Source organism: Colobus angolensis, unplaced genomic scaffold (assembly GCF_000951035.1).
Source record: "Colobus angolensis palliatus isolate OR3802 unplaced genomic scaffold, Cang.pa_1.0 Scaffold344, whole genome shotgun sequence".
NCBI classification, from domain to species: Eukaryota; Metazoa; Chordata; class Mammalia; order Primates; family Cercopithecidae; genus Colobus; species Colobus angolensis.
Genome location: NW_012116755.1, coordinates 623,391 through 648,962, shown reverse-complemented (window position 1 = coordinate 648,962; position 25,572 = coordinate 623,391). Strand labels below are relative to the sequence as shown.

The window sequence follows — 25,572 nt, the reverse complement described above, 5'->3', positions numbered from 1 at the left end:
CCTATATATGGCTAATGGCATATAGCCCAAGCATATAAACAGCAGAGAATAAAAAACATACTCAAGATACAAATTAGATGAGTGACTATTTTAAGTTATGTAATTAAGAATTATGTTACAGACCTTTTGCAAACTTCATAAATATTTTCTTTTTCTTCTTTGGTAATCACTTTGTCTGTAAATCTATGCTGTGAAGAGATTATGGTTAAATAAGAACAAATGAATGTTTCTGTATTACACACTAAGCTATGAGGATTACTGGATTTATTATAATGTATTCGATGTTAATTAAACAACTCGTTTATGGCCAATCCCTAAAAACAATTCTATTCTACATAATTTAAAATACTGAATCCTGACTTTAAAATTTCCACTGCTGCTTAAGAGAAAAATTAATATAAGTCAAAATACTTGTCCAGGTTTTGATATCACCTTTAATTACCCAAGTCGCTATTTCAAATCATTAGGTAAAACTAAAGTTGAGTTTCTTTTTATTCAGAAAAAAAGCCTGAGCTTTGAGTTATTTTAAAGCTGTATTTATGAACATAAAATTTATTTTTCATAAGAAATATTTAAATGTGTTTTAAATATAACTATACTTACATTTCACAAGTAGCTGTTTTGAAATCATGATTTTCCAGTCATAAGAAGGTTATACATGTTCAAATACTAAACTTTTGAAAAAACAGTCATCCACTAAAAGAATAAAATACCTAGGAATACAGCTAACCAGGAAAGTGAAAGATCTCTATGATGAGAATTACAAAATACTGCTCAAAGAAATCAGAGAGGACATCAACTAATGGAAAAACTTTCCATGATCATGGATAGGAAGGAGCAATATCATTAAAATGGCCATACTGCCCAAAGTGATTTATGGATTCAATGTTATTCCTATTAAACTATCAATGACATTCTTCACAGAACTAGAAAAAACTATTTTAAAATTCATATGAAACTCAAAAGGAGCGTGAATAGACAAGGCAATCCTAAGCAAAAAGAACAAAGCTGGATGCATCATGTTACTGACTTCAAACTATACTACAGGGCTACAATAACCAAAACTGCATGGTACTGGTACAAAAACAGATACACGGACTAATAGAACTGAATAGACAGCACAGGAATAAGGCTGCACACCTACAACCATCTGACCTTCGACAAAGCTGACAAAAACAAGCAATGGGGAGAGGACTCTCTATTCAATAAATGGTGCTGGGTAACTGGCTATGCAGAAGACTGAAACTGGACCCTTCTTTTACCATATGCAAAAATCAACTTGAGATGGGTTAAAAACTTAAATGTTAAAACCCAAAACTATAAAAGCCTTGGAAGACAACCTAGAAATCTTAGAAAACTACAAAAATCAACTGAGAAACAGAAAACATAACAAACTGAAGGACCTACCATGTTCCCGAATGAGAATACTAGAGTTAAAGATGTTGGTTCTCCCCAAATTAATTTATACATTAAAAAAACTACAATGTGAGTTTAAAGCACTCTTTAAAAAAATACATGAGAGAACCACCAAAAAATATTTTACTATTTAATATTTTACTTACTATTTTTCAAAAAATTGATAGTTTGCTATTGGTGTAAAGACTAGCAATCAATGAAACAAAAGAAAAGAAACAGATCTATACATAAAACTTTGAAAATACTCAATATGGCACTTGAAATTTAGGAGGAAATGATTCAATAAATGGTAGAACAACTGGCTAGTTAATTGGATGGAGAATAAGTGTGCTCCCAACTCACCATATGCCAAAATACCTTTTGGGTTCATTAAAGATTTCATTAAATTAAAAATAAATTCTAAAAGTAGAAAATAAAATAAAAGAGCAAAACAAATCAAATATATAAATGAGTATATAATCTGGAGGGTTTGGAAAGCCTAAGCATGACACCAAAGGTAGAAACCATGAAGTAAGATATCAATAGGTTTGACTACAAGTATTTTAAATATTTTCATATGTTAAGAGAATAAAGAGTACAAAATGCCGTCTGCTAAAACAAGGAAAAGTTACATTGTTTCTATATTCCTTCTCCTAAGATAAATTTTAGTTTGATAAAAAATTTAAACATAATAAATAACACCAAAAAAACCTGGGAGAAAATTTTAAATGTTGAGATGGGGAAGGGTTTCTCTAAATCTGACTTGTAACTCCTATTATGAAAGAAAACTGACATATTTGATTAAATAAAAATAAAAGGCTTTTACAAGGTGAAAAGCTCCTAAACTAAGTCAAAACAAATGAAATCCAGGAAAAGGTATAGCCACATATGACAAAGAACAGATAAGTTTATATCATGAAACGTTCCTACAAGTAAAAAGATCAAATCCGGAAGAAAATGGGCAAGTGGGGATGTATTAGTCCATTTTTATGCTACTATAAAGAACTGCCCAAGACTGGGTAATTTATAAAGGAAAGAGGTTTTAACTGACTCGCAGTTCAGCATGGTTTGGGGAGGCCTCAGGAAACTTACACAAGGTGAAGAGGAAGCAAGGCACCTTCTTCACAAGGTGGCAGGAAGGAGAATGAATGCAGGAAGAACTACCAAATGCTAATAAAACCATCAGATTTAATGAGAACTCACTATCACAAAATAGCAAGGGGGGAACTGCCCCCATGATTCAATTACCTCCACCTGGTCTCTCCCTTGACATGCAGGGATTGTGGGGATTATGTGGATTCAAGATGAGATTTTGGGTGGGACCACAGCCAAACCATACCAGGACATAAACAGTAAGTTCATAGAAAACAATATAAATGGCTTCTAAAGATGTTTAACTAGGCTCATAAGAGAAATGCATATTAAAACTAAAATAAAGTCATTTATAAAAATAGGCAGATGGACAAAAAATTAATAATGAATTAGTGTGTGGGGAGAAAATGGCACTCTCACACAATGCTGTTGAAAGTATAAATCAAAGCAATCTCTATGAAGGACAATTTGACAACTCCACTTCTAGGAATTAATCCAAAAATGCTTGCACATATGCAAAATGCCTTATGCTCAAGGATGCATAATGCAGCAATATTTAAATAGCAAAAAAATGGAAACAAACCAAGTGTCCATCAGTAGTGGGACTTGTTAGAGTATATTCATATAGTAGGTAATTATACAACTATAAAAACAAGACATCATTACATACATTGAAAGGAAAAACATCTCAAGCAAGGTAAAGAACAGTACACTACCATCTGGATGAAATTCAAAAGAATTCACAATGGGTGTACTTTGAGAAATGGCAGAGAATCTCCTATTGGGGTAACTCTTCTGCAGATAACAACCATAAACCCTGGATAAAATATTTTTAAACTAACTGAAAACCCTGGAGAGAGATGAAAAGCAGGCAGAACCTAGAGGGAAGTCTACACTCAGAAAGATGGAATGCCACTGGGTAACTGTCTTGTTTTTATGGCTGTATACCCAAGGGCAGGCCCTAGTTGGAACCACTCGGGGAGGACAACAATTTGCCCTACTAACAAAGAACCAGAAGAACAGAGTTTGGGGTAAAATCAGAAACTGGAAAGTGAGGCTAGGAATCTGGGAGAAAGTCTAACAGACAAAGTCCCCAAATCTACTTATAACTTGGCCGAAATCTCTAGCTGATCTCTGAACAATATGTATGTAACGTGGATTCCAAAGAGCCCAGCTAAGACTCAAAGAACTGAACAAACATTTCAACTGACTCCAACCGCAGGGGAGTAATCTGGAGGATGAGTTCACCCAAGTTAAAACCTAACATGCGACTACCATATAGTTCAGCAGTTACAGCCCATTTATTCCAGAGAAATTAAAACACATAGATACACAAAAATCTGTACATGAATATTTATAGATAGCAGCTTTACCCTGTAACAGTCCCAAACTAGATATCCATCAATGAGCAAATAGCTAAACAAACTGTGGTACACTCATACCATGGAGTATTACTAAACAGTAAAAATGAATGAACTATCGATATATGCAATGATTTGGTTGAATATCCACAGGATTATGCCAGGTGAGGAAAAAAAAAAAAAAAGAAACCAATCCGAAGAGGTTACATACTGTATGATTCCATTTATATAATATTCTTGAAATGACCGAATTATAGAAATGCAGAACAGATATGTGGTTGTCCAGGATTAAGGAATGGGCGATGGAGGAAAGAGAAGAAAGTAGGTGTGCGCTATCAAAGGGCAACATGAGGGATCCATGTGGTGATGGAAATGGTCTGTAATATCTTGACTGTATTAATGCCAATATTCTGGTTGTGATATTGTACTGTGGTTGTGCAATATATTACAATTGGGAGAAACTAGGTAAAGGGTACATAGATATCTATGTATTATTTCTTATAACGCAGGTGAATCCACAATTTATCTCAACAAAAAGTGGGATGCTGCTGAAACAGTATTTATGGATAAATATATAGCACTAAATGTCTCTATTAGAAAATAATTAAGAAAATAATAAATCAATGACCTTGGCTGCAACTTTAGGAAGCTACAAAAAGAACAACAAATTAATCTGAAGTAAGTAGAAGGAGGAAATAACCAGAGCAGAAATTAGTGAAACTGAAAACAAAAAAGCAACATAGAAAAAAAGAAAATCAGTAAAACTAAAGCTGGTTTTGCTTTTAGAATTATCAATTAATAATCCTATAGCCAACCTCTTATGAATCTACATTTTAAAATGCTAAAACTATAGAAATTATTGGGGGAGGGAGAGAGGTATGACTGTTAAGAGGTAGCGTAAGGCAGATCTTTGTGGTGATGTTATAGCTCTTTGACTGCAGTGGTGGTCACATAAATCTGCATATTTGATAACATACACTGAGCTACACAAACATATTTTATCAATATCAAATTCCTGCTTCTTATACTTTAAGATGTAAGATGTAGGGGAAAACTAGGTGAAGGCAACATGGGTCCTCTCTGAACTACCTTTGTAACTTCCTGTGAATCTCTATTTCAAAATAAAAAGTTAAAAAAGTACACTAGTACTTTATCAGGAGCCCAGCAGTAGAATCATAAAGTAATTACTACTATGGTAAACCTAAAAATTGACAAGTGATACACAGAAGACACGAAAAGGCCTCTGGAAAAGAATCATTCACACACACACACACACACACACGTATATAATAGATACGCGCGCGCACACACACACACGCACGCACGCCCCTACCTTTTCTTCTTTGAGACAGGTCTTGCTTTGTTGCCCAGGCTGGAGTGCAGTGGCCCGAACATGACTCACTGCAGACTTGACCTCCCAAGCTCAAGCTATCCTCCCACCTCCACCCCGCCAAGTAGCTGTGACTACAGGTGGATGCCAGCACGCCTGGCTAATTAAAAAAAAAAAATTTTTTTTTGTAGAGACAGGGTCTCACTATGTTGCTCAAGCTGGTCTCAAATTCCTGGCCTCAAGTAGTCCTCTCACCTCAGCCTCCTAAAGTGTTGGGATAATAGGCCCGAGTCACTGCACCTGGCATATTGACCTTTTATATCTCACTATACATGTATGCACTTGTACATACATACATACTTGTACACACATACACATGTAGTGGGAAGTAAAAGATCAATAAGGAAGCATTTCTAAAAATTTACAGCCAGCCATTTATAAGAGCAGAAAAGCAGTAGGCCAGGCATATGTCCCATAAGTCAATCTATTTACCCTGTAGTGTTCCTAAAATGTAAGAGAGAGATGAAAACAAGTTTGTTAATTCCCAAATTTGGGGGCCAGACATCTTAAGAGCAAATATTACTAAGTCTCATATTTTGTAAAGGGTTAGTACTTTGAAGCCTACCATGGTATTAGAAGGATAAATATATAATCCCCCTTCTCTCAAACAAAACGAAGAAATCATCTCATACTAGGAAGCATGGCCCTCAAGTACTATGCTACCTGAAAATTAAGGAAGATCAAACGATTTTCAGTATTTAGTGTTTTCTGAGGCAGAAAAATATGTAATATTTTATTTAGAAAGACTTTCATAGGTTTGTGGCAAACTTCAGATACTAAAAAGCTAACTACAGTATGTAATTAAACAGTACATCCCATTTTCCCAGGCAAGGAAAATATTTTTTATACTATGCTTACACCAAATATCAAGGGATACATCCCATGGCTAGAGCAACTTGATTCTTTTATTCAATAAAGGGAGTTATACTTGCCACCCGATAGCACTGTTAAGATGGATTTATGCATTACCACTATATAAGACCAAGAAATAAACACATGCAAAAGATCCCCTAGTACCTTTTCATCCAAGTCTGAACCTTTTATTTGTTCACTGAAGTCTCCCAGTGTTTCATTTTCAGAGGTCTCATTAGCAACTTCTCCTAAGGAAGTGTTTGTATCTTTGGGATCATGTTTTATTTCACTTGCTGAAAAGAAATAATATTCAACTATAGAAACTTTAAAGACAAAATAACTGAGTTATTCAAAGGCTGTTGTAAAAAATGACTTAGAATTCAGAGGTTCTTTTAAGGTCTAATGTGACAAATATGAAGCAGAGTTTTCAGCGAATTATGCAATAATTCCTCTTTATTAAAATAACTCCATTATATTATATAAAAAGAAACAGATATTTAAGAATTTTTCTTGATCATCTTAAGAATTTTTAATTTTAAATATACTTATTTTAAATATACTTATAAAATAAAATATATTTTAAATATACTTGTAAAATTTGAAAGTCAAAGTAAAATTAACTTTCATACTAAGTTATGCCCTGTGAAATAAAGATTCAGGTATTTAAACTGCTGACTACCTGTTAACTATATATACATTTTTTTGAGACAGAGTTTTGCACTGTTGGCCAGGTTGGAGTGCAGTGGCGCAATCTCGGCTCACTGCAAGCTCTGCCTCCCGGGTTCACATCATTCTGCTGCCTCAGCCTCCTGAGTAGCTGGGACTACAGGTGCCCACCACCAACCTCGGCTAATTTTTTGTACTTTTAGTAGAGATGGGGTTTCACCATGTTAGCCAGGATGATCTCGATCTCCTGACCTCGTGATCCACCTGCCTCAGCCTCCCAAAGTGCTGGGATTACAGGCATGAGCCACTGCCCCCGGCCAACTATAAAATTTTTTTAAGCAACTGAGATTTAAAATGTGATAAAGCTAAAATACATATTTCAATTTCAAAATAAGATGACAAACACTGCTGAGGTGTTTACCTATCTTTTGTAGATAAAGCCTAACAAAGTTATTTATTAAATAATCAAACAGAAAATATCTCAATGTGATCTTCCAAACAGTCAATTAAAACAGGAAAATTGACAAACTATAAAACATATGGTCAACAGACCCTAAAACAAAAAGTTTCCTGTTCTAATGAATTCATCTTGACTAGGCCTGCATGGAGATATAAAGAGATGCTTCAATAGTGCATATTCTGAAAATGTCAACTTTTACCTGCTGAGTTGGAAGCACAGATGTCTGGCTTTATCGATCCACAGTCCAGTACAGGAAGTTCTCTACTATAAAGCAAACAGAGCTTAAACATTGTAACAGATTCTAAGCAGAACTATCTAAACATTATCTCTAAACATTATCTCTAAACATTATATAATAGTCACTTTAGCTTCTGGTGAACATCAGCTCAAGTCCTCCAGGGCAGAGTACTTACTATAACGAGACTCAGAACCCAGTGCACCTGTGTGGATTCTTTGTTCCGCTCTTTAATCACATATGTCTCAGCTGTTAGGGGGTGCTGCCACTCAAACTTTGTTACTGAGAGCTTGACAACATATACAAAGCATGTAAAACTCAAAAAAGTATTACATCAATACAAGATAGTGTTTACTCTTTTTTTTTTTTTTTTGAGGCGGAGTTTCGCTCTTGTTGCCCAGGCTGGAGTGCAATGGCACAATCTTGGCTCACTGCAACCACTGCCTCGTGAGTTCAAGTGATTCTACTGCCTCAGTCTCCTGAGTAGCTGGGATTACAGGCATGCATGCCCAGCTAATTTTGTATTTTTAGTAGAGATGGTGTTTTGCCATGTTGGTCAGGCTAGTCTCAAACTCCTGACTTCAGGTGATCAATTGGCCTTGGCCACCCAAAGTGCTGGGATTACAGGTGTGAGTCACCGTGCCTGGCCAATTTCTACTCTTAAGCATGTATATGTATGTCATATGGTCAATGTCAAAGGAAGACAGCTTGAAAGCAGCTTAGTTTTTTTTGGTAGTCCCTAAAGACAACTTAGGGTCTAAAGATTATGTAGAACAGAGTTAGACCAGTCTGGGTTCAAACACTGTTCTGCCACTTGCTGTATAAACTGTGGCAAAACTACTTAACTTCTCTAAGTTTAATCATATCTGTAAAATGAGAATACCACTAAACACAAGGTATTGTGAGGATTAAATGAGATAAGATGTCCTTAAAGCCAACATCATAGGCCCAACAGATGAAAACTACATTTATAGGAGCCACTCAAATACAAATGGCCAAACACTACTCCATTTTTAATCACTTAGACAAAAATTTAAAACATACAAAAGTACACAGAATAAAATAAACACTCATAATCCCACCATTTGTTCATTTAACAAGTGGATAAGCATATCCTTCAGCACTGCGACTGCTCACTGGTTCAGAATTACTTCCTAGCCAAGAAAGAGGAAAACTAAACAAAACATTTTGTATTTACCATTCTTTGAAGTTTGGAAAACAAAGTATTTTTTCCCAACATAAACCCTAGAAACAATCAGTATAGTTTAAAGGACGGGGAAATAATACAAACAGAAAACATACACAAATGCAAATCTTTCTCTAACCCAGACCTTTCTAGATTCATATCTAGCTATCTACTAGAATATTTCCATCTCAGAATCTCAAAGGCCTCTTCAACTTAAAATGTCTAAATCTGACCTCCCCAATGCAGCTCTTTTGCATGGGAGATGGATGGTAATGTTCTTCTCCCATGCAAAAGATGGTACGGTAATGCCATAGGAGATGGTATGGTAATGCCATGGATGGTAATGAGATAAAAGAGAAACCAGGTATCAACCTTAACACCTCCCTCTGCCTCACCCTCATCTGATGAATTAATATTCACTTCTTAAACCTCCCTCAAATTCACTCCCACTTCTGTGTAAAGTCACCACATTCTTTCGGCTTATTACAATAGGTCCCTGCCAGTTTATCCTTCACACCAGAGCTATAATTATTTTTAAAAGTAAATGTGATCAAATTATCTCTCTTATTTAGAAGTCTTTCCATGAATTCCTATATGCTTAGCATAAACTTCACACTCACCATAAATTCTAGTTTGCCTAGGAAGGTCTGCTTACGCCTGTTGTCCTGGCATATTAACAGCTCCTCATGTCCTCAAAAGCTTTGCAATCCAGAAGGTAAATTCTATGGTCATTTTACTCTCACAGCCCTTCATGACAGCTTTTGTATATTCTGTAGCTTCATTTCTTGCTATTTGAACACCAAGCCATGGGACATTATTTTGGTGTCTCAGTTTTCCTCAACAATTAGCTAATCCCTACTTATCCTTTAGTGATCATTTTAAATGCCACTTTCACAAGGAGGTGTTTAACATCTTGCACTTCTCCTATCATTTTATGGTACATGCTTATTTGCCTCCCTAAAAGCACTGTGAGGACAAGGCTTATATATGTCTAGTTGTTCTCTACACATGCAGCACCTAACATATTCTACGCTAAGGAGACCCAAATGAAGATGCCGCTCCCCTTTCTAGCAATTCCAGTACAAGGTGAAGCTCACATACAAGCAGACATAATATACTGAGATATGTGCCAAGAGAACCACTGGAACAAATCCCTGGAATAATATCTCAGATGTGATTTGATGGATAACAGAATGCAAAGAAAGGGACTTTCAGATAAACATATGCAAAAGGCCTAAAGTACATGGTGCATTGTAGAAACAGTGAGCTGCTTGCTATGCTTATCTTTCATTAGCCTTTCACCCTACTTTCCTCCCTCCAATACCATAGCTGCCAAAGAGGGAGTGGATGCAGATCCACAAAGAGCCTTAAAAAGCCATGCCAAGCAATTCAGACTATCCCCAGGTGGCTGAAAGCCAGTGAAACACTCTCAACAGTTACTGGAAGATCAATTTCTATTTAGAATATCACTATGACAAAAGATATATTAAGAGAGTTTAGGAAGATTAACCAGGAGCTCATTACAATAATCTAGGAGAAAAATAAGAACATAGAGAGAACTGAGAGGAAGGAACAGCCATTAGAGATACTGAGGTAATAACATGAACAGAATTAAGTGACTCAATAGAGAACTGAGGGATGCTTCCTTGGCCTCTAATTATCCTGAAAGTTCCATTCATAAATAGGTACAGCAAGTATATTAGTTTAATTTCCAAGTATTAAGATAGTATTTATAATACTGCTAGTATAATCTATATAGATGTGGGAAACTTTTTACTATGAAAATAGCTAACTTACAAGGAAGGTAAAATTACACATGCAAACTCTCGTAAGAAACAGTTTATTTTTGTCTGGAATTTGAGAGACAAAAAGTTAAATTCACTGAGGTAAAAAAAATCACAAAGTGAGCAAAATTGTAATTTACACGAATATTTTACAGTTTTGCATTGGTGTAGTTACAGCTCTGAATTGGTAAAATGAAAAAGGGAAAAATGAAGGGAAGAACAACAAAAGGAGATAAAAGAGATTTGGATGAGGCTACAGAGATACAGATAGGCAAAGAGAAGATCTGAGTAAAAAGGAGAGGACACAGCAAAACAGGTTTAAGCCAACTCTGAAGAGCCATACAGATTACATTAAGCTTATTCTCTACCAGAGCACTTTTCATGTGGATAATGAAATCTATTCAGTGGGTCACAACCAAGAAATTTTTTAATGAAATCAAATATGAAATATAAGACTATATCAGTTGTAGCAAGGAAAATAATTGTTTTCATAAACCTATAATTTCATATATTTATAAATATGTACCAGATTGTAATATAAAACAGATCTTTATTAAAGGGTAATTGGCAAAATGGCTGGAAGATGATTGCTTTAGAATAATTACTATCAGAAAAAGTCTGAAAACTATTGCCCAAGGAAAAAGTTTAAGGTTTAGCATAGTGGCTCACACCTGTAATCCCTACAATTTGGGAGACTGATGTGGGAGGATTGCTTGAGTCCAGGAATTCAATACCAGGTTGGGCAACACAGTGAGACTTAGTCTCTACAAAAAGAGAAAAACATTAGCCAGGTGTGGTGGCATGCACCTGTAGCCCCAGCTACTTGGAAGGCTGAGGTGTGAGGATCATTTGAGCCTGGCAGGTAGAAGTTGCAGTGAGCCATGATGGCATCACTGCACTCCAGCCTGGCAACAAAGCAAGACCCTCTCTCTCTCTCTCAAAGAAAAAAAAAAAAAAATTTAGAATGTCACTGCCTCCTTTTGAGATGCTAATTGTGGTCAGTATTCATTTACTTACAAATACCCATATTCTGTTTCTGATAGAACTGCTACAAATTTACTGGGGCACATATTATGCAAGTAGTAGTGGCCCTAAGCAGAGAAATATTATAGTATCCAATTCATCAAGGCAGAGGTTTCCTAGCCTGATGCCACACTGTACTGTTAGGTCTCCTGATATTACAAATGCTCAATCAGGTACAATACTGTTTATTCCAGCAAAGACAAAGAATAGTTTACGTGGCCTGAAAGAGAAAAGAAAAAACTCAGAATAATGTTTCTTAATAGTCTCCACCTGCTACCTTAAAGAAGAAGCAGAGATGAGAGGAAAGGGACCTCAAGTAAAATAATGTTCTGCAGTAGTCTGCAGAGTAATTGAATTTAATATATAGGAAGAACCAAAATGCCGCTCTTCCAGCATGCTGTTTTGTAGAGCAGGGACAGACTTTGGAGCAGGCTGCCTTGAGTTCAGATGTCAGCTCTGATACTTGCAAGCTGGGTCCTTTAGAAAGTTAATCACTTTGATTTAAGTGTAAAAATAGGGTGAGTTTCAATCTCAGAATTGTTTCACTAAATAAAATAAGTAATGTATCTAGCACAGGGTAGACATTAAATATCAGTTCTTACGATTAAAAATAAAAATTTAATAAAATTTTGCAGTAAAGTTAGAGCACATTAGATATTCAGCGCAATGTGACAATGAAGAAAAGTAAGTTTCTTAAAAGACAATGAATCTCAATATATAAGGGAGAGAAAAAAGATCTTTATTTTTGGTGGAAACCTTTTTTTTTTTGTCATTTGATGGTAAAATTGGTAATAAGACTACTCTAGAAGTCCTCTCTTGGGGAACAAACTGGGATTAAGTCAGACTCTGAGAAAGTAAGTTACTTGAGACAGGATATAATTTGCCCAGCATAGATCCAGGCTAGACATGGGTCTAATGAGACTCAAATGCCTGGGCAAAAGTGGTAGGCTTTTCTTTTCTGTGCATTGGTACCAGATATTTATCCCTCAGAACTTTATTATTTACTGGCTCCAGAATCTACAATGGCTGCCTATGGATTTGAGACCAAGTTGTGAAGGTGGTAAATAACTGATCCTGATTATCAACATCAATTCCATACAGAATTCAAGTTTTTGTGCCTAACCTTCCAACCTCCTTAATCTAGCATCACCCTACTTTTAAAATCTTATTTCCCACTATTGTTCAATGTCTACTTGCTTAAGAAAGAAAGGATTTACTGTCTCCATTTATATGTAATCTAATTCAAGCACTTCAGAAATGGCCTGCAATATTCTCAAATAGGAATTGAAACCTTAATTCTCCTTCCCATCTCAATATATGAGGGACTGGACGTGCAAACAAAAGTAAATAAGACATTGACATTTCCCACCCTCACGAAATCCAACAGTTTAGCAAGTGAGAGATTAAATTATACCACCATGAAATCAATGCCACAACTAAGGTAGCATAAGGTGCTATGGGAATGCATAAGGGATTTCCACCTCTGCCTGATGGAGTCAGGAAAACCTTTAACCTTCCGTACACAATCATGTTTACATATACTTTTACCTTTCTGCCCACATATTCTTCATTATTTCTCCTTCCCTACCAAACTTCTTTTCTTCTTCTCCTTTGTCAATCTAAACAAATCCAAACTTCAAGGATCAATACAAATTTTTGCTTTTCCAAGGTATCTTTCATTCTTCTCTTTTCTAAACTCCTACTACTCTTAGTACTTCAGTTTATATACTTTTGTTTAAAACACATTAGTCCCTCACTCCTCCCCCCTCCTCCCTAGCTATATAGCAATTCCCCTGAATTTTTGGCACTTAAAATCTCAACAATCCACCGTATGGTATCATTTAACTGATATTTCAGCATATAATAATCCTATGTTCTAGTACAGATTAACTGTCCAGCACTGACTATTACAGACATTCTCAGATCATTTCCAATGATACAGCCTATTTCAAACATTTTACCAATTTCAGCCATTACACATTTCCAAGCTCATCAGTTCAAGATTTAGTGAATGAGTTCTAATATGCTTCTAATGTTCTAGATTTTAACATGGACATTCCCCACTGTGGAGACTAAAAACAAATAAGCATTCTATCATGACTTAGACACCTTACAAATTCTCCCCAATCTGGTCTGAGAATATTTTCCCCAGTGATTAAGTCAGCTCAGGTTTGTCTACTTGTTTTACCAAAAGGGGCAGTCCAGAGTTTCTCACAATATATGGGCCTTGCCCTTTCATCTTCTACTTTTATTCCTGTAAAATAAAAATTCATTCTAGCAGGCTTCAGCCTCTCAGTGTCTTAGAAGGGAGAAAAGGGAGCATATGAACTAGCAACTGGCTGGTAAAAGGGACATAGCTGAAATTTGAAATTATATTTTAAGCTTCATTTAGTTCTAGAACCATTAACGAGTTCTAGAACCATTAATGAGTTTCTGTGCAACTACTGATAGATTCTCTGGTTATCAGGTCTTCATTTTTCCCTTTTAAGGTTTATCCTAGCACTGTGGATGACTACAAAACTAGTATTTCCAGTGCAGAATAAATATAAAAATATTAAAATAATACTGAGAAAATGTTCAAGTTTGTTTAAAAACAGAAACTTTAGAGGTAGATAAAAGGCAAAGAAGAGCCAATAAAAGTATAACTGATGCTTTTGAAGTGAAGAAAAATGAAGTTCAAAGATAGTAACAAAAAAGCTATCTGAAATAAACACCTGATACTGCAAACCAAAATGGCTAACCTTGTCTCAGGAAAAACTGATACGTAATTACCATTCCCAAGGTGGAAAACAAGAAGAAACAATAAAGGCAGTTTAAAGTGGAGCAGTGGGAGTATTAGTCTGGCCTCAAAGTTTTTTACTACAACACATAATGCCAGAAAGCAGGAGAGCAATGTCTACATAGCTGTGAGGGGGAAATACGTAAACTAAGAATTTTACACACAGACAACCTGCTCTTAGACAAATAATTCTCACGCACCCAAGATTTTAGGGAACACAGTAATTATGAACTCTTCTTAAAAATATTTCATTGCTCTGAAATCTAGCCAACTAGGTGATGAATCAAAATAGTCAAGATTAGGCCAGGCACAGTGGCTCACGCCTCTAATCCCAGCACTTTGGGAGGCCGAGGAAGGTGGATCACTTGAGGTGAGGAGCTGGAGACCAGCCTGGCCAACATGGTGAAACCCCCCGTCTACTAAAAATAACAAAAAAAATTAGCCAGGAGTGGTGGCATGTGCCTGTAATCCCTGCTACTCAGGAAGCCAAGGCAGGAGAATTGCTTGAACCTGGGAGGTACAGGTTGCACTGAGCCAAGATCCGCCACTGCACTCCAGCCTGGGCGACAGAGCAAGACTCCCTCTCAAAAAAATAAAAAAAAAATAGTCAAGATTAGAGGAAAGTAAAAAGGACTGGTGATAGGGACTGAATCAATTTAAATAGAAAACTAATAGTGAGAATCTTTGGAGTTCAGGTTATTGAAGGAATGCACATGGCACAAGGCTTAGTAATATAAAATAAACTTTAAACAAAAAAGTGGGGTAGGCAATATTAGGAGAAAAAGTGTGTACAAGTATGTTCATCTTTCATATGAAGAAAGCAAACACTGCTGTCTAAAGTTGGAAAGCAATTTTTATAAGTGAAGCTAAAACTCACAACTTTTAAATAATTTTCCTCATTAACTTGAGAACTTCAAGAAACTAATTTCTTGTGGTAAAGTATATTAATTCAGCAATCCATTTCATTCCACTTTCATTTCTCTGCCTCTTCTGGTTAAGTGTAAATGAAATTATCTTTAGTGTTTTTACTAAAAAATGGCATGATCCAATTTTTTCTAGTATTATATCCATTTATATGTATAGATAAATGTCTGCAGTGACGCATACAAATGGCAATTAATTTGTTACTTGGGTGGTGGAATTTCCCCCCCAACACCACTTTTTACTTTAATTAACATGTATCACGTTTTAAAATCAGCCATTATTCTTTAAAAAAAGAATACAGAACAAACGTCCTGCACTTTAATTCACAACATTTATCTCTTTCTAAATTTGGCTTAGCCCACTGTCAACATCTTATCAGTCAACAGAGATGTTTGCTCTTGAATGCAGAATTTACTCTGATTTTCCTTTGTATTCCTCCAAGGAAGGATGGTGTAAGAGTTAAAAATGCCAAAACCTTCTCTATTCATTATTTAATTTAGTCTTCACAACTCTGAGGCAAGTACTTTCCCTTTTTACAGAAAGATGAAATAATTTGCCTAAAAGGTCACATAGTTGTTATGTGGTAACAAGAAGATTCAAAAATCAGACTACAGAGTCGAAGCTCTTAATCACTAGGTTTAGAGTAAGATGGGCCTAGGTTCAAATCCAGATTCTGTTACCAGGAGTGTGATCTTGGGTAAGTGACAAATTTATCTTCATTTTTTTCCATCTTCAAAACAGACAGGTTACCATGCTACCTCATTACATGGTTAAAAAAGTCAATAAAACTCTTGGTTCTCCATTTGGCACACAGAAAGCATTATATTTGTTGATAAGTTTCAAGTTCTTGTAACAATAAAACCATCAAGAAGAGTATGATACCACAAAGGTAACAGAAAATAAATGGCAAAGAAACTTAAGTCATGCACCACTGAATCTTAATGAAAAGTGTTTTCATTTTTCTTTTAGTCTGTTCACAAAATACTATGATATTCAGGTATTATATAAACAACAGCTCCAGAAATTATAAAATTAACTAAAATATGACATAACATTAAATCAATTTGGGGCCAAGCAGAATAGATTAAGTTCCTGAGCATGAACGTTACTACTTGGCCCCATTTAAAGTTGCATTGGGCAAACTAGTCCTATTTGAGGGAAAAATCATCATTTATAACCACTGCCTTAAAAGTAAAACCATGAAGAAATTCTATACTGTTTATCTCTGAAAATCAGTTTAAACTTTTGACTCTACTTTCAAACCCTAATTACTTCAAACAAAAATTTCCAAGGCTTCTCTGTCCCCTGAAAAATGAACTTTTTATCGAATAAGGAGGGTATAGAAAATGGATTAAAATAGATAGCACTGATATTAATAAGTAACTTGGCTGAAATAAAAGTTTATCTGCATATTTATAATAATTAAAGAACATTTGAAAATAAACTTAATTGACTTTTGAAAGAAGCAATCTCCATCATTTAAAAAGCCACTCTATGGGCGGGTTGCGGTGGCTCATGCCTGTAATCCCAGCACTTTGGGAGGCTGAGGTGGGTGGATCACAAGGCCAGGAGATCCAGACCATCCTGGCTAACATGGTGAAATCCCCGTGTCTATTAAACACACACACACACACACACAACAAAATCAGCCAGGCGTGCTGGTGGGCGCCTGTAGTCCCAGCTACTCGGGAGGCTGAGGCAGGAGAATGGCATGAACCTGGGAGGCGGAGCTTGCAGTGAGCCGATATTGTGCCACTACACTTCAGCCTGGGTGACAGAGCGAGACTCCAAAAAAACAAAAAACAAACAAACAAACAAAAGGCCACTCTATGAACCATAAATTCTGAAGAGCTAATCTTTTCTATCTTCCAAGATACAAATAATTCATTATTTTGACTCTAAGTTTTATCATAATGACATTTCCAGGTATCAGCAGTAATAATGGTATATTACATTTAATAAATAACTGGGTTAAAAATAATGAAGCTTCAATATCACTGAATACATTAGTGTAACCTAAGAGTAGAGACTGCTTTTCTAACCCCCAACAATCTGCACTAAAAGGCATACTTGAACATGCATACCTTAAGTCATCATTTGGTTCTTTTTTTACTGGAGTTTCCACATACTTGGAGTCTGTTGATTGGTGCTCTCCAGGAACACTGGGCTCTTGGCTTATCCTGGGGACCTCTGAAGTAAATGAGAGCTCCCCTTCATTGGAGACTCCAAAGAGGTCTGGGTCATCTTGAATTACATCAATTAAGAGGACGTCATCTTCATATGCTTTAAGAATATCTGGAAATCCTACTTCTGAAAAATTCTTAGTTATTTTTCTACCCCTAACTTCACTGGAAACTGGTCGGAATGTTTCTTGTTTGTTACAGCAGAAGGAAGGACTTTTCTCTACATACCCAGGATCATAAGAAAAAGCATTATTTTCAACTGTGAGAGAAGCAACTTCTTTATTAGAAACAATATTGCCTGGTTCAAAGAAGTGATTAGATGGTTTGCTACTGTTACTGTGCTTTGTAAAGCTTGGAGAAATACTACAGGAATTCTTATTGTAGAATGAGTCAGAACTAGCTTGCACTGGAGTTACACTATTTTGTATGCTCAAAGTTTGAGGTCCTAACATCGTCATGGAGACATTTTCTTTACTCCTATTCTGTCTTGCATCTGCTCCAGATGAATTGTCCAGAAGTTCTAAAGGACTATAAGCTTCTCTCTCTGATGACTTGGCATTTACTTCTTTTCTTTTTTTTGTTTTATTCTTAAGTAAAGGAATTTTAAAATTAGTCAGTCGTCCTGTGTTCAATATTTTAACCAAGTCTGGAACTACAAATGTCTGTTTAGCAACACATGCTTTTCGACGAATACTTTTGCCTGTAGAGTTACTTGCTTCCTGACCATCTTTGGAAGCTGCTGTCAAATTAAGTTTTGTTAAATTTCCTCTATCTCTTTTTTTATTTCCTGTTAAGCTTTGAGTCTCACTGGTTAATTGAGTATCTTCAGTAGTGTTAGAAATTACCTCTGACCCACTTCTGCTCAGTTCCTCTGATTTTATCTTTTTATCATCCTTGATTATAGGTTCCTTTATAACCATTAAAGTACGTTCTACTGCAGGAACTGAAAACAAACAATTCAAATTAGAATCTAATTTTTCTTTACTTGAAGATTCAGTATTTGTTTCTGTTAAGGAACTTTGTAATAATAATTTGGAGTCGGTTAAGTGGGTCTCATTTGTTTGGTGTTTAGGGACATCAACTTTCTTACAACTTTCCTGAGATCCAGGAAGAAAGTAACTTGATTCTGGCAAGGAAGCCTTTTTCCAACACCAGGCAGATATTCTAGCACATGAATAATAGGGCCAAGTTCTTTTACCAGTCATAGGTATTGTTCTCTGACAGCTTAACTTCAATTCTTCAGAGTCACTTCTTAAGTCTTCCCGTGAAGATCTCCTTTCAATATGGTACTCAGGTGATTTCCCTACGAAGCTTTTCAATTTAAAATCCTCTTTCAGCGCCATGTTTTCATATCCTAAGGGCTCTGAAGCATTCTTTGTTTCTTCTTTCAAAAGTGGTTCGATGGTTTTCTGAAACACAGCATTTACATGATGTTCAGAACTTGTTTCTTTTTCTACCATTTCTGGGACACTTAATAAATGATCCATCAAAGAGACTGTATTATGGCTTACTTTTCTCAAAACATTTAAAGGACTTTTAGTCTCTGCTTCTTTACCATCAGCAATCATTTGATTTTCTTGCAACATCAACTCAGACTTGTTATACTCATTAGAGAAGTTCATCTGAGTAACTGTTTCATCCGCTTTTTCAGACAACTTCATCCTTTTCCTGGGTTTTCGCCCAACACTGCTCTCCTCTATTGAAAATTTATTTTTTTCACGTTGAAGGCAGGGAAGCAAGCCATTGATTTTACTTTGGTATAAATCACTCTCTTCTGGTAGTAACTTATTTACTCCCATTACATTTTCTTCAGTTTGTAAGAGTTGAGAAATACTACTTGTGTCACTCTTTTCTGCAAGACTTCTAAGGTTTTCTTTCTTTGAGAAATTTTCTGCTACATGCATACATCCACCATCAGGCTCATATGGCAGGTTGTTTTCATCATTACAACCCTTGGAATGGGGAAAACAATTGCAATCACGTAATTTAAAAATGGAATTATTTTCTACTTCAGGTGACAAGATGTTACAATAATATTTTGGAGTATTCTTGTACAATTCATCTTGGAATTCAACCTTAATATTTTGTGTAGCCTCATTTTCGGTTATTTTGAGACGTGGGTTTTCTAAGCTTTTAAGTTTTTTATTTCGAATTCTTCTTTTAATACCTTCTACTATACCTTCCTTACCCAAAGACCGCAAGCACTCCACTGTTCGGAAAGATTCCGAACTAGTTAATGATTCCTTTCTTACCAGGTCAAACCCTGGCTGTGGATCATCACTTGAGGCTTCAGTAACTTTTCTTTTTTCCTTGGCTGATCAAAAAACAAAACAAAACATATCAGAAAAGATTTTATATTGAGGAGGAAAATGCAATATCATTGAAATTAAAAATTGTGAGGCTATCATTTTTATTTCCCTTAAGAGCTGTATGTAAATACACATTTGTTTTTAAATGAAAGCCTTAATTTCTGTTAAGGAATTACATATAAACCTGTATAAATTCTAAAGCAAGTGAATAACTCTTATAATATCGTCATCTCATGCTAGACAAAATGGACCACAAGTAGGAATTCCTCCTAATTCTGACCAAGGACTCCTAACGGGGAACACCCCTTTTAAAGAAATCCATTTTTTTCCATCTCCTGGTCAACTATGTGCATCAGAAATAACCACGCAGGTTCAAGTTAAAGACTAGTAGTAAAACAAAGATGGAGCACGCTAAGTTGCAAAGGCTAAAGGTAAGCGATCGTGGGTTCTTTCTTACTGTGTCTTTCCGTTTGCAAGGGGAGTTCAGCCTCCTTTGCTGCTTCTAGGCCTCGCCGGTCTGACGGGCTCACCTGGCCCCTGCGCCCCTCCACCCGACGCCTTGCGGCCTTTCCAGCCCCTGATGCCGCAACCGACTTGTCACTTTTCACCTCGCCTCTCCCAGGGGTGGCCCGGGCCACCATTCTCCTCTTTTGCCTATTTTCCCCGCGCCCCCCAGCCTCAGGGCCGCAGCCTCCCGCCGCGCCTAGCCCTGGCGCCTGCCGCTTTCGCAGGTTTCGCACTTTGCCTTCAGGCCCTGAGGCCGTCGTGGGGCCCAGGGGTGGAGGTCGTCGCATGTGCCCCGGGGCCGGCTCGCCGGGGTCCCTCTGCACCAGCTCGCAGGAATCCACCGCGGCGCAAAGGCTTCTCCCACCGCCAGGCACCTACTGCCCTCTGACCCACCCCACACCGCCAGTCACCACAGCCCAGGGCCGGAAGCGGAAGTGGGGCGCGTAAGCGGAAGTGGGGCCTAGCGTCTGGGGCCCCGACTGGTGCTTCGGGATCCAACGGGCAGGAGAGTCGCGAGTTCCGTGCTAGCATCCTTCCGGAGGGCCTCTCGCGGAGCCCGGAGGAAGGCAGTGGCCGCGCCTGATTTCATTGCGAGGGACTGTAGTGGGGCTCATCACATCACAGACCTCCGTTGTCCCTTCCACTAGGCCGAGCTTCCTGGAACCGTTCAGGGCTCATTCTCCCAGGTGCTGCTCCTCACTCCTTGGCTGCTTGCAAAGGCCACTGTCAGCCAGTGGCTTCTAACTCCACACCAAGTCTCCCAGAAGCCCCTGTCTAAAAGCCTTCCTGATATATTCACCCAGATATTCCACAGGCACCTCACATTCAGATGGGCAAACCAGCTCATCGATCCTCATAAGCTTGCTCCTTTCACATAGGTGGATGTGCCACCATGCGCCTAATTGTTTAAGCCAGAAACCTAGAAACCATCAGAGACAACCTTCTTTCTGCTTCATCCCTCACATCCACTTTCACTAGATCTGCTTGACTGTATTTTGTTTGTCAGCCACTCTCCCACTTGCCATTACCATGGCTCTGGCCCTCGGACTTTCTTGACTGACCTACTGCATCAAGCCTCTGAATCCATCCTTGAGCTATTCCAGTCAAATTTCCACCTCCTTGCCAGGCCATACCTCTCCGATGAAAGGGGATCCTAGCACTTCTTAGTTTGACCCTTCATGAACTTCTTTTGCTCAAAGACTAAAACTAACAGAAATCAAACTCTAGTGTGGTATCTGCGACCCTATCTGATGTAGCCTCTGAAAATTTACCTGGTTTTCTCTTACTGCCATTGCAGGGTAAAAGTTGTGCTTTGATGGAAAACTACATAGAAGTCACCCTTCCGAATTAGTTGATTCTGATTCTATGGCAGTTATTTTACAACTGTGTAAATTATAGATAAGCAATAGCAACACAAAATAATGGTCTATAGACATCCAAATTCTGTCCAATAGAAGTTTAATTGACTTCCCATTTTCACTGTGGAAGAAGCCAGTTTTGCCTCCTTTTTCACATTCATTTCATTCCTGGTCTAGAATGTTTGTTGTTTGGACTTATCTTTTGAACCAATGTTTATAAAATCTGCCTGATCTTTAATACATGTTCATCTATGACAGCCATTATTTTCTCTTTTTTGAAAATTATCTCATCACCACACATAGCCTGCCTGTAAGCCACGTTGGACTACTACCTGAAGTTCCCCAGATTTCGTATACTTTTGTCATGCTTGTGCTGCTGTACCTGACAGTTCTAGAAAGTCTTTCTTTGCTCATCTGCCTGGTGAACTACATATTTCCCCTTCAAGATTGAGTGCAAGGATCACCCATCAAGGAAACTTTCCTGCCACTGTTCTTGCACTTTGAGGGATAAAGTGTTTCTTCCTGTCTGCACACACAGTTCAACTATTTGTGTGTCTCCCTTAGTAGCTTCCTTCCATCCAAGTGCAGATACCTTCCATTAATCTTTGCTTTCTGTGTGTTTAAAGAAGGACCTGGCAAATTTGAATACAAAGCATTAAAGAATGGTAGGTATGATGCATAGAGTGTGACTAATATGGCAGTTTGGATGAGGGGCTCAGGTCGAGTATTCTGAGGAGCTTTTATAAAATGGAATTTAAGTAAAAGAGGTGTAAAAGATACAGAAATTTTTCTTGTTTCTTTCTCCTTGTAAATACCCTTGGTAAAAGGAAAATCAGTTTAAGACTAGCAGAATTTATAACAAGTTATCATAAGCATTTCAGACTCATTCCACAGTCACTTTATGATTACTTTATATATCAGTTTCCTTATCTGTAAAATGAAATAGTATCTCCTCAGAGTTCTCATGAGAATTAAACGTGCCAATATTTGTAAAGCAGTAAGAATAATGCCTAGTTGATTATAAACACTAAATAGATTTGTTAAGTAAAAACTTCAGCACACACACACACTGAATCAGAGTCTCACTCTGTCACCCAGGCAGGAGTGCAGTGGTGTGAACACAGTTCACTGCAGCCTTGACCTCCTGGGCCCAAGTGATGCTCCCACCCTAGCCTCAGGAGTAGCTGGGACTACAGGTGTGCATCACCATGCCCAGCTCATTTCTTTTTTTTTTTTTCTTTAAATAGGGATAGAGTCTCCCTATGTTGCCCAAGCAGGCCTTGAACTCTTGGCCTAAAGTGATTCTCCCACCTCAACCTCCCAAAGTGCAGGGATTACAGATGTGAGCCACCGGCCCTGGCCTCAATATATATTAAAAGGTAGATTCTATAGAATTCTGACATTTACTGCCTTCAAAATAAGCATTGCTACTAGAATGTTAGTAAAATAAAGATAAAAATTCAAGAGTCCAGCCTCTGGTCTGAATCTGGAGCCCACTGGCTTCGCAGAGGCTATTCCTGCCACTAGGCACCCACTGCCTTCGGCCCACTTTAAGGACAGATGGTATTAACGTTGGTTGTAGGCCCAGGAATTTAGAAACTTTTATGACCCATAACTGTTGAACAATATGTAGAACAGGAATGAGCAGAACTTAGTAGCATAGGAAATTCCAAAATCAAGTGCAGTCGTCCCTCCCTGTCTGTGGGTTCTGCATCCACAGATTCAACCAAGTGTGTAACAAAAATATTTGGAAAAAAATGAATAAAAGATACAAAATTAAAAACCAATGTAACAATTATTTACATTGCATGACGTATTGTAAGTAATCTAGAGATGGTTTAAAGTATACAGAAGGATGTGCGTAGGTTATATGTCAATACCATGATATTTTATGTAAGGAACTGAATCACAGATTTTGGTATTGAGAGAGGTCCTGGAACCAACCCTCTGTAGACATTGAGGAAGGACTGTATACTTAGGGTTCTGCATAGGAAAATTTTAATCTTTATTACAGCTTTTAAAATCCTCATACCAAACTGCTTTCACAGAAAACTTGAGGTTAGATGTCTTTATAAAAAGTTTCCATGCATCTTCTGTTCTCTTCTGTGAAATGATTATCATAATTTTACTTATTATGCATGGCAATATCTGGAAAGGGAAGGCATTATCATTTATCAAAAAAGATTGTCTTCCTGGTGGGAGACCTCACATTCTTGGGAATCCAGAACATGAAGCAGAATATTTACTGATAGCTATTGGGTTGCATCTCAGTCCACACAGAGATGACCTTCTGTGGGTGCCTAAGAGTCCCTTCTCTTCTAGTCCGTTCCCTTTTCCTTTTCTACCCATGTGCTCTTGTCCTTGCACCCTGGCTGACAATATTGCCCAGCCCTTGAAGTCAACTTCAGAGTCACCACTTCTCCAATGTCCTAGTTCTATCCAGAAAAGAGGACAGCAGAGCTACATTCTCTGCATTCCACAACTCTAAGTTGTAGATTATTGATCCTCTGGACTGGCTACATAATTTATGGGCCCCAGTGCAAAATGAAAACTCACACAGCCCTTTGTTCAAAAATTAAAGTTTCCCCATTTCTTAGGGTCTTCATTTCTAAAAGCTTTTGTGCCATGTAAAAGTTAAGGAAGTTTGTGAGCTTTCAGCCGGGCATGGTGGCTCACACCTGCAATCCCAGTACTTTGGGAGGCTGAAGCAGGAGGATCGATTGAGCCCAGGTGTTCAAGACAAGCCTGGGCAACACAGTGAGACCCTGTCTCAAAAAAGAAAAAAAGATTAAAAACTTTCAAGACAGTGACAGCAGAGCATTAAACCAAGTATGGAACACAGGCCATGTCCCCATAAAGCTGACCTTGTAGATTCATGTTCTATTTATACAAACATCTATAAGACTAACAGTCCTCTCTATTGCTAATATTTGTTAACTCTAACATCATAACTTCTATCCTTTATTATGCCAGTCCATGGCCAATTTGCAGTTAGAGCAATTCCATACCCTTTTCCTGCCCTGCTATGACTCACAGGGGCCAGCTCCTGAATCTGCATTTTCCATATTCCTGGGTCAGCTGGCTTGGGCTGAGACTCCGCCAATAGAGAACCCTGGCAGAATAAAGAAGGGAGAGTTTTCCCACATTGCTTTCTGCCTTGAACTGCCTAGCAGATGACTGGTACATCTCCCCTGGGGCTCCATCTCTTGCTGGAGGGGCTCTCTGTGGGGGCAGCTTCAGGCATGTGCCTTGAGGTCCCTTTGCCCCTCCAGCCTACAAGTGGTAGTTGTTTTCTGCTGTTATTAATATCTGGGCACCACAAACCTCATTTGATTTCTCAGTTCTTCTATCCCATTCTCTGCAGTACAATCCTGTTTTTTTGGGAGTGATGAGGTTCAGAACATGCTACCCCAAAATAGGACACCTTGGCATTTGAGAAAACAGCAGAAGCAAGATCACTTTTACCCTCCCCCTGCCCTTCTCCCCTGAAACAGGCCATAAAATCTAGCTGATGTTTTCCTGAAGTAGGCCATAGACCCTCATTCCAGAGGTGCCCTTCTTATTCCTGGAAGAAAGCAATATCCTTATCTCTGAAGACACAGGGACACAGAGAAGAACCTGAGCAAACAAGTCTTGCTAAGTTCTCCCCAGTTTATTACCATTAGATCACACCCCCTTTGTCCAATTACACTTCTGCACAACTGTCCACTATTTAAGTATAAAAATACACAAGTTTCTCTATTTCTTTGTGTCTTCTTTTCTGAAGCCTCCTGTGTCATGTAAAACTTAAGTTTGTGAGCTTTTCTCTTGTTAGCAGGTTTTTATTATAGGTGCCTCAGTTATGAACCTAGTGATGATTATGAAAATAAGTAGCTTCTCCCCTATGGGAGGAAATATTTTTTTCCTCCTTTGACTTGGGTCCAGTGTTTGGGGGTCTGCAAATTAACTGACAGTAGACATATTAATAGGAGAAAAGACAAAATTTGTGTATTCACTCTGGATCCTTTAGATGAAAGGGCTATTCAGTCAGCCAAAGATAGAAGTTTATATATCCACTGAATAAGGAGA

At 37.7% G+C, this 25,572-nt stretch overlaps 1 protein-coding gene across 1 annotated transcript in view; it reads right to left on the bottom strand.

The window, feature by feature from the left end:
• Positions 1–20,601, bottom strand: part of TOPAZ1 (testis and ovary specific PAZ domain containing 1) — a 92,244-nt gene extending 71,643 nt beyond the window's left edge. Inside the window, exons 1-5 of the mRNA XM_011952609.1 lie at positions 20,097–20,601; positions 17,232–19,644; positions 7,416–7,477; positions 6,256–6,383; positions 124–188 (exon numbers count right to left, since the gene is read on the bottom strand). Coding sequence (XP_011807999.1) covers positions 124–188; positions 6,256–6,383; positions 7,416–7,477; positions 17,232–19,644; positions 20,097–20,433 — 3,005 coding nt within the window. The 5' untranslated portion in view covers positions 20,434–20,601. The remainder of the gene's footprint in view (positions 1–123; positions 189–6,255; positions 6,384–7,415; positions 7,478–17,231; positions 19,645–20,096) is intronic.
• Positions 20,602–25,572: the final 4,971 nt, after the last annotated feature.